This window comes from Salvia splendens, chromosome 15 (assembly GCF_004379255.2).
Source record: "Salvia splendens isolate huo1 chromosome 15, SspV2, whole genome shotgun sequence".
Classification (NCBI taxonomy): domain Eukaryota; kingdom Viridiplantae; phylum Streptophyta; class Magnoliopsida; order Lamiales; family Lamiaceae; genus Salvia; species Salvia splendens.
The window spans coordinates 13595936-13605291 of NC_056046.1; the positions used below are offsets into that span (position 1 = coordinate 13595936).

Sequence of the window (9356 nt, forward strand, 5' to 3'; positions counted from 1 at the left end):
TGTGTGTGATGTTCAAGTATCAAAAGAAACTTCACTATGGTTCGTTCATGTAAACGCTGAATTGAAGTGTAATTCCGAAAGTTTGCGTTTTCTCAAGCAATACACATTCAAACTCAGCCTATCGCTACCTACCTTATTATGATGTGTCAAATGTAATACTAGCATATAAAAACAATATAATTCTCCTCAAAATAAAATCTATTTGAGATTTAAATGGTTTGTTCATTCAAACACTTATTTGAAGCATCAAAACAAGCTATAATTATATGTTCTCACCCCTTGTTACGATGTTTCAGATGTAATAGCATATAAAACAATATCGTTCTCCTCGACATACATAAAATCTATTTGAGATTTAAATGGTTTATTCATTCAAACGCTTATTTGAAACATCAAAACAAGCTATAATTATATGCTCTCACCCCGCGACCGCGTCGTTGCTTTGCTTGGGACGAGTTGAACTGAGCCGTTTGTGGAGAATTATTGTTAGAAGTGTTCATTCAGTTGGACATGTTATCCAATGCCGGGACGGGCCGGAAACAAGCGCAGCCCCAGGCCCCTCCACCATCCCGAGTCACGTCCCAGGCACCTCCCTTCCCACCTCCACCCAGCCAGGCCCCTATAGCTATGGGGATGGCCTTAGGGGTTCAAGCCTATGGGAATCCGTATCACCCGGCCCTAGAGCAGCACTACAGAAGTGTAAAGTTGTACAACTAAAAATCGCGATGCAAAAATTATTGACAAATAATCGAACTTACAAATTAAAGGGGTTACAAGTACATTTTTTTATCAGGTTCAATTCTAAGAGAAATAAAGTTTACCGTAGGAAAAATAACTAAACTAAACAAGTTCACAAAACAATACTGATTTTCTCCAATGCATACAATCTTCTTTGAATAAGATAAGGCGCCTCATCTGGACACACAGAGGTTCACAAAAATTTAATTAACTGATCTAACATCTAATAGCAAAACTATTCAATTGGAAAAGGAGAGCTGAGTTGTGATGAAAAGAGATACCGTTGAAACAGTAGCTGTTGCAACACAGGGAGGCAGACAGGTCTTTCAAAGCTACCGGCAGAGCTGCTCAACAGCCGTTACAATCTGTCCAGGTTGGACAACAGTCCACTCCTCCAACGTCCCAGCATAAGGAGTAGGGACATCCTGCGACGAGAGGCAAACAATTGGTGCGTCCAAATAGTCGTTGAAATTCTCATTTATTGCAGCGGTAAGGCTGGCCCCAATACCACCTGTTCTCATGCACTCCTCAACGATCAATACCTTGTGCGTTTTCTTAATGGAGTTTCCAATTGTGTAGAGATCAAAGGGCTTCAAGGATCTAATGTCGATCACTTCTGGGTCATAGCCTTTGTTAACCAGAGTCTTGGCAGCTTGCATGACATGGTATCGCATCCTAGAGTATGTTAAGATCGTAACATGCTCACCGGGCCTCACCATCTCTGCTTCTTCTAGTGACACTACATACTCTTCATCTGGAATTCTTTCCTTTAAGTTGTATAGGAGCACATGCTCGAACAGAACCACGGGGTTCTCACTGCGGATGGCAGCCTTCATCAGACCCTTGGCATTGTATGGGGTCGAACAGGCAACCATCTGTATTCCAGGAATTGACTGGAAGTAGGACTCAAGCCTCTGTGAATGCTCGGCCCCAAGTTGACGTCCAACTCCTCCGGGCCCTCGGATCACAGTTGGAATCGTGAATTGCCCCCCTGAGGTGTAGTGCAACATGCCACAGTTGTCAGATATTTGGTTGAATGCCAAGAGAAGAAATCCCATGTTCATGCCCTCAACGACTGGCCTTAGACCTGTCATAGCTGCCCCAACGGCCATGCCAGTGAAAGAGTTTTCAGCAATGGGTGTATCTAGCACCCTCAGATCTCCATACTTGTCAGCAAGACCCTTGCTGACCTTGTACGAACCACCATAATGTCCCACATCTTCACCAAATATACAAACTCGAGGATCCCTCTCCATTTCTTCCTCCAGTCCTTCTCTAAGGGCTTCAAACAACAGCACTTCATGCCTAGAAATATCCAAAATCAAAAGTTAATTGACATATTTCAGGTATCACCCACAATGCATCATTCAAGTATTTGTGATTGATCATCAGAGAATAATATGAAACACAATTGCAAATTAAAGAGATAAACATGATTGTGTCACCATATATAGATGTCTCCCAACACTGCAACAGCTTGAGTATAGAATCTCAAATGTGCTCACACAATTCCACCAATTGATTTAAAATTATAATTAGAAATTTATATTACATCGATTAGAAGATCTTTAATGTTTAAAAGAAAACATGCACTTCAATGGAAAAATATTGCCACCCAAACTAAGGCCATTTTTAAACTTTGCAACCTAAGTTGTAAGTTGTTTTGTTGCAATATGTGTGGCCTGAACTTTTCAAAACGTAATGCTTAACAACCAGCAGCCAAAATATTCATTAGATGACTATTATTAACTCTATCTTTGTCTTGTTAGAAGTTAAAGCTAATTCTTTTCTCACATGAAGTGCTCACAGTTGAATAAAATGTGCACATAATTGAGCTATACTCAGGTGATGGCGACTTATATACTAACTATTCAAATTCTCAATTAAGCACAATTAACATAAGTTAAAATAAACAGGCACCAACTACCACTCATAACAACAAAAATTGCAAATTTAGGGTTTAGCCATATCTGAATGCTTGATTGCAGTAAAATACTAATGTATATATGTGTAAAAGACTCCTAGTTGTAATTTTTGAATTCAATCTATCAAGCTACTGCACTTTTCAATAATTAACAATCTCTTAAAGACCAAACCATAGCAAAGTCTGCATCCATGATTCAACCTTGTAGACAATCAAGCTAGGACATTATCAATTTATCATTCACGTGATAAGATTATACAACACAAACAAACTCATGATAGGCTTGTATTTTTCTATAACAATCACATGTACTACATCCATAATGCTGGAGCAGGATACAAATTCCAAATACATACTATCATATAGTGAGTATGAATCAGGCATGACTCCAGTCTCACATCACTGCAAATTTCCAAAGATAATTGAACTTTCGGTTTTGTGTTGTGCAAGCAATGTAGTATCAATCAACAAATATTATTTATATGCTGGCTCTTAACGAAAAAATGAAAAGGCTTAGCCACTCCATATACATTAAGAAGCCTATCTTTAGGGGTGGCAAATCGTGCGTGTCGTGTCGTTATCGTGTCGACACGATAACGACACGACACGATAACAACAAACACGAACACAACCCGCTACCCTCAGACACGAACACGACACGAACCACTTCGGGTCAATACGACACGATAACAACACATATATGACACGACACAATAACGACACTATAATAATAATATTATTATAATGTATAAATATTATTTCTAATATTAAATTTTAAAATAAATAAATAAATAATAATAATATTATAATATATTAATATTATTTCTTAACGTGTAACACGAACACGACACAAAGTTTTCGTGTTCGTTATCGTGTCGACACGATAAGGACACGAACCCAATAAGCTTTGACACATACCCATTAATTTCGTGCAGGTTCGTGTCGTGCCAAAAATTGACAGCCCTACCTATCTTTGATTAACATGGAAATTAATAACTATAGCCAGCACATGACTGACATTGTGCCAAAGGGGAGAAACAGAAGCCATATGCAAAGTTAACAACTAAAAACCTTACCCTGGTTTGGAAGCCGCTGATGCAGGATTTTCAGCCTGTGCCTGAATACCAAGTAAAAACCAAATAATTGCATTCTATGTAATGAAGAAAATGAACCAACAAGAAGTCCAACTACACAACATAATACTAACCGCAACTGCCTTGGTAGTGATTTTCCCAGCCTTGCGGGATTTATTAACTCGACAGGAGATCGGCCTCGCCTCAGATCTGATGACTGTGAAACCAACACAACGTGAACAGCGGAATACAATGTGGAATCCTCAATGATTTAAAAAATAACCAGACGCACTTTCGCAGGATCAAATTAATATATCTGACAATTTCCAATCATCATAACAGTATTCAAATTATACATGAGCAAAACAAAAATTTCAGCTAAAAAATCTAATAATTTCAGTTACTATAGTATTTGAACTTTTATATGAGCAAAATAAGATTCACAGAGGGAGAGGTGATATACCTGGAAGAGAAGGAGGAGAGAGCGCAGGCGATTTGACGGCGTTGGCAGCTGCGGCCGATGAAACTCCAAATGAAGCTGCCATTGAAGCTTCTGTCTCTACAAATGTAGTATGCGTTTGAAGTTGTGAGCGTAGAGAGAGATCAGAAGCAGGGTGGTTTGGCGAAAAAGTGGTTATATAAGGGGGGAGAGAAATTGGGGAGGCGGCGATACAAATGCAAATAGGTAGAGTCCCCCTAATCTATCTGATCTAAGTTCTATTTATACATTGAACTAAGATCGTGGCTTGCATCACCACTAATGATGGTTGTGGATGTCGTGGAGGTCATGCGATCCTGCATGGGCCCACTATCCTGCATGAGTTAATGACTGCTTGACACCACTAAATAGATCGTGGGTGTAGTGGAGATCGTGGAGGTTCTGACATGAGTTGACTATCTCCCAGTTCGGTCAAATACTGAGACCGAACTGCTGAACTATTGCCGAGCAGCTTTTGCCGGTCTGAGAGTAGAGCTTGATTGGTCGGCTTTTACCGAGCTGTAGGCTGGGGCCGAACTCTTTGGTAATGCCGAACTGATTGGTTGGCTTTTACCGAGCTGTAGGCTGGGGCCGAACTCTTTGGTAATGCCGATCTGATACTCTTCCTTGGGCTTTGGGCTGATGGGCCGTCACTGCTGTTGGGCTTGTTTAGTCCGTACTCCATCACTACCCCCCCCGAAAAGCGAAGTGAATTACTTCGGCGAAGCGAGTCACTTCGGCATTCTGGATAAAGGTACGGGGTAAGTTGATGTTTGTCTTTGGTCTGATGAAATAAACATCTTTGACCGGACTCGTCTTTGGTCTGATGAAATAAACATCTTTGACCGGACTCGTCTTTGGTCTGATGAAATAAACATCTTTGACCGGACTCGTCTTTGGTCTGATGAAATAAACATCTTTGACCGGACTCGTCTTTGGTCTGATGAAATAAACATCTTTGACCGGACTCGTCTTTGGTCGGATGAAATAAACATCTTTGACCGGACTCGTCTTTGGTCGGATGAAATAAACATCTTTGACCGGACTCGTCTTTGGTCGGATGAAATAAACATCTTTGACCGGACTCGTCTTTGGTCTGATGAAATAAACATCTTTGACCGGACTCGTCTTTGGTCTGATGAAATAAACATCTTTGACCGGACTCGTCTTTGGTCTGATGAAATAAACATCTTTGACCGGACTCGTCTTTGGTCTGATGAAATAAACATCTTTGACCGGACTCGTCTTTGGTCTGATGAAATAAACATCTTTGACCGGACTCGTCTTTGGTCGGATGAAATAAACATCTTTGACCGGACTCGTCTTTGGTCGGATGAAATAAACATCTTTGACCGGACTCGTCTTTGGTCGGATGAAATAAACATCTTTGACCGGACTCGTCTTTGGTCTGATGAAATAAACATCTTTGACCGGACTCGTCTTTGGTCTGATGAAATAAACATCTTTGACCGGACTCGTCTTTGGTCTGATGAAATAAACATCTTTGACCGGACTCGTCTTTGGTCTGATGAAATAAACATCTTTGACCGGACTCGTCTTTGGTCTGATGAAATAAACATCTTTGACCGGACTCGTCTTTGGTCTGATGAAATAAACATCTTTGACCGGACTCGTCTTTGGTCGGATGAAATAAACATCTTTGACCGGACTCGTCTTTGGTCGGATGAAATAAACATCTTTGACCGGACTCGTCTTTGGTCGGATGAAATAAACATCTTTGACCGGACTCGTCTTTGGTCTGATGAAATAAACATCTTTGACCGGACTCGTCTTTGGTCTGATGAAATAAACATCTTTGACCGAACTCGTCTTTGGTCTGATGAAATAAACATCTTTGACCGGACTCGTCTTTGGTCTGATGAAATAAACATCTTTGACCGGACTCGTCTTTGGTCTGATGAAATAAACATCTTTGACCGGACTCGTCTTTGGTCGGATGAAATAAACATCTTTGACCGGACTCGTCTTTGGTCGGATGAAATAAACATCTTTGACCGGACTCGTCTTTGGTCGGATGAAATAAACATCTTTGACCGGACTCGTCTTTGGTCTGATGAAATAAACATCTTTGACCGGACTAAGCTTGTGTCCTAATTTGGCGAGTTTTATCGCTTGGATCGGACTTTCCCTTGTCCTAATTCGGGGATCGGACTTTCCCTTGTCCTAATTCGGCGAGTTTTATCGCGTGGATCGGACTTTCCCTTGTCCTAATTCAGGCAAGTTTTATCGCGTGAATCGGACTTTTGTTGCAGTTCGTTTCAGACGACGTGCTTGATTCTTAAGCTGAATTGTGGTCTTGTATCCTCTTTAGAAGCTTGGACTTCACAATCGTTGGCTTATTGCAGTTCGTTTTAGACGAACTGCTTGTTTAAGCTGAATTGTGGTCTTGTATCCTCTTTAGAAGCTTGGACTTCACAATCGTTGGCTTATTGCAGTTCGTTTCAGACGAACTGACATCTCTTCGGTACGGAGGAGATGGAGTTCTCCTGTGGTTCCGGTACCGAGGAGGAACAGGAACATGTCGGGGTTGAGGATTCTTCTTTCCGGAAGACACGGCACTACTGCGGTAGTGACTTTCATGTCTGGAGGAGGAAGGAGAATCCACCCTTTTCGTCTTCGGCTCTTGGCTCTTTTGCAGGAAGGCTAAGAACTCATCCTGCTTCTCAGCCAAGAACAGCTTGACAGCCTCATGCAAATCAGGCTGCTGGGAAGACTCGGTGTGTGGACCTTTTGAGCGGCTTGTTCCTTCTCCGTGAGAACTGGAAGTAGATTTTTCACGAGGCTGCTTTCCAGACCTATGGGCTGCTGGATTAGCTTCCTCATGGTTATCACGGACGGAGGCACGGGTGTTATGTGATCTGGTATGCATTTTTTTTGGTAGAAGAGGATCAAAAACTCGCTTTATCACAAATTTGGTTCTCTGTTTCCCACAGACGGCGCCAGTGATGAATCCGCGAATTTCTGATGTTAGTGAATGCAGGAAAATACAGATCACGACACAAAGAATTTACGTGGTTCGATTTACTGAAGTAAATCTACGTCCACGGGAAGAAAAGAGGGCAGAGTTGTATTGCTTGATCTGTTTTCTACAGCTTACAAATACAAACTTGCTATTTGATATTTTATCTCTAGAGAGCGAGAGAGAGAGTCCCCTTAATCTATCTGATCTAAGTTCTATTTATACATTGAACTAAGATCGTGGCTTGCATCACCACTAATGATGGTTGTGGATGTCGTGGAGGTCATGCGATCCTGCATGGGCCCACTATCCTGCATGAGTTAATGACTGCTTGACACCACTAAATAGATCGTGGGTGTAGTGGAGATCGTGGAGGTTCTGACATGAGTTGACTATCTCCCAGTTCGGTCAAATACTGAGACCGAACTGCTGAGAGTAGAGCTTGATTGGTCGGCTTTTACCGAGCTGTAGGCTGGGGCCGAACTCTTTGGTAATGCCGAACTGATTGGTTGGCTTTTACCGAGCTGTAGGCTGGGGCCGAACTCTTTGGTAATGCCGATCTGATACTCTTCCTTGGGCTTTGGGCTGATGGGCCGTCACTACTGTTGGGCTTGTTTAGTCCGTACTCCATCAGTGGCCAGATTTGAGCAGAGATTCAATGCATATAGCAATGACGGTGATTCCAATGACGATCCATCTGTATTTTCTTGCTCTTTGATTTTTATGTTAGCGGCATAGCGATATCACTGTGTATGCGTAAGAAATTGTAGTAGGTCAAATCAAAATATCAAAATTTTGGATTTAATTGTCATTATTCAATGACTTAAAAATTTTAATTTGTTAAGTGCTACTGCTATGTATTGTTGATATTTTACCCATCAAAGATGTCGTTTTCGTTATAAATATACATTATTTAACTCATCGGTAGAGACAATGAGACATCTATGTATAATTTTTCAGCTATCAATTTAAATACAATTTCATACAAAAAAATTCAGAATAATTATAAAAAGTTCAAAGTTCTTAATTTTTTTTAGTTGCGTGACAACAAAAAGTTTAGGCAATTTTTTCAATAATTTTCCCTCTTTTAAATCTTGAATATATCAAAGGTAACAACTCAAATATTTTGATGGTATACTTTTATAAAAGTTATTGACATTTTTAATTTACAAAATTTATATAAATCAAAGTTTAATTTATTATTTTACATATTTATTTAATCAGTTATAAAGAAAACGAAGAAATCGATTTATGAATTTTATAAATTTAAACATGTCAATATCATTATTTATTATACTAGAATCAAATTAAATATATAAAAGAAGATAAATAACACTAAAACGAGCATCAAACACGGGTGATGCTCACATAAAGTATGTACATACTTCCTCCGTCCAAGATAGTTTGTACCATTTTTTACATTTCGGTCCGTCTCATTTAACTTTTTACCATTTTTTATAGTGGATCATATATTCCACTAACTAATTTCTATTCACATTTTATTATAAAACTAATATTATATAAAAGTAGAACTCAAATTCCACAAACTTTTTCAAATTTCCTTTCATTACATTCCTTCAAATCTGTATCCGGTCAAAGTGAGATAAATGGAAGGAGTATAATTTATCTAATGCACATTTTGATTTGACTTTTTAGATTCATTTAATGATATTTTGTTATGACATATCACTAATAAACTCACCTGTTATTTACCTAACTTTTAAAATAATTATCTTAGTTCACTACTTTTTCATGTCTCTAGAACTGAGTCCTCTCCAATTTCAGTTTTCGGAGCTCAATTTTGTTAAAATTGTGTTCCAACATTAACACCAAGGCAAAACTTTATGCGAAATCAATTTTAATTTACAAGAAAAGGGTAAGCTAATGACCTAAAAATGAATTTGTAAACTGAAATTTCGATCGATCAGCCCAGCCAATTTATCACATTCAGATTCAGAATATTTCTATTGTCTTTTATCTTATTATATTAATTATTCACTACTTTTATCTTATTGATAATAGCAAAATTTTCACTATTCAAACTTGACATCTTGATTAATATCGAGATATACTTAGTATTTTTATTGCATTGAATTTTTTCATGAAAATAACAAATAAATTATATTAAAAAAAGGTTTTCGTCCATAAAGCATGACCAGTTGG

At 39.1% G+C, this 9356-nt stretch overlaps 1 protein-coding gene across 2 annotated transcripts; it reads right to left on the reverse strand.

Annotated features, from left to right (window-relative positions):
- Positions 1–734: 734 nt before the first annotated feature.
- Positions 735–4400, reverse strand: LOC121768005 (pyruvate dehydrogenase E1 component subunit beta-like). Of its 2 annotated transcripts, XR_006043260.1 has the most exons (5): positions 4199–4398; positions 3870–3952; positions 3739–3779; positions 1020–2043; positions 735–915 (listed from the first exon to the last, which is right to left on the reverse strand). XR_006043260.1 is itself a non-coding variant. In XM_042164342.1 (4 exons), exons 1-4 carry the CDS (start codon positions 4278–4280, stop codon positions 1071–1073), a joined length of 1179 nt encoding a protein of 392 aa, XP_042020276.1. In that variant the 5' UTR covers positions 4281–4400; the 3' UTR covers positions 735–1070. The 2 variants fall into 2 exon arrangements, 1 of the variants encoding a protein (XP_042020276.1); XM_042164342.1 differs by having other exon boundaries at positions 735–2043; positions 4199–4400.
- Between the last annotated feature and the right edge of the window lie 4956 nt (positions 4401–9356).

Excerpts from the sequence above, each read along its gene's own strand:
- LOC121768005 (XM_042164342.1), bottom strand. The coding sequence starts at position 4,280 with ATGGCAGCTTCATTTGGAGTTTCATCGGCCGCAGCTGCCAACGCCGTC. Across the intron at positions 3,953-4,198 it reads CTCTCCTCCTTCTCTTCCAG|TCATCAGATCTGAGGCGAGG; the intron begins GTATATCACCTC and ends TTGGTTTCACAG. Across the intron at positions 3,780-3,869 it reads TCACTACCAAGGCAGTTGCG|GCACAGGCTGAAAATCCTGC; the intron begins GTTAGTATTATG and ends CTTGGTATTCAG.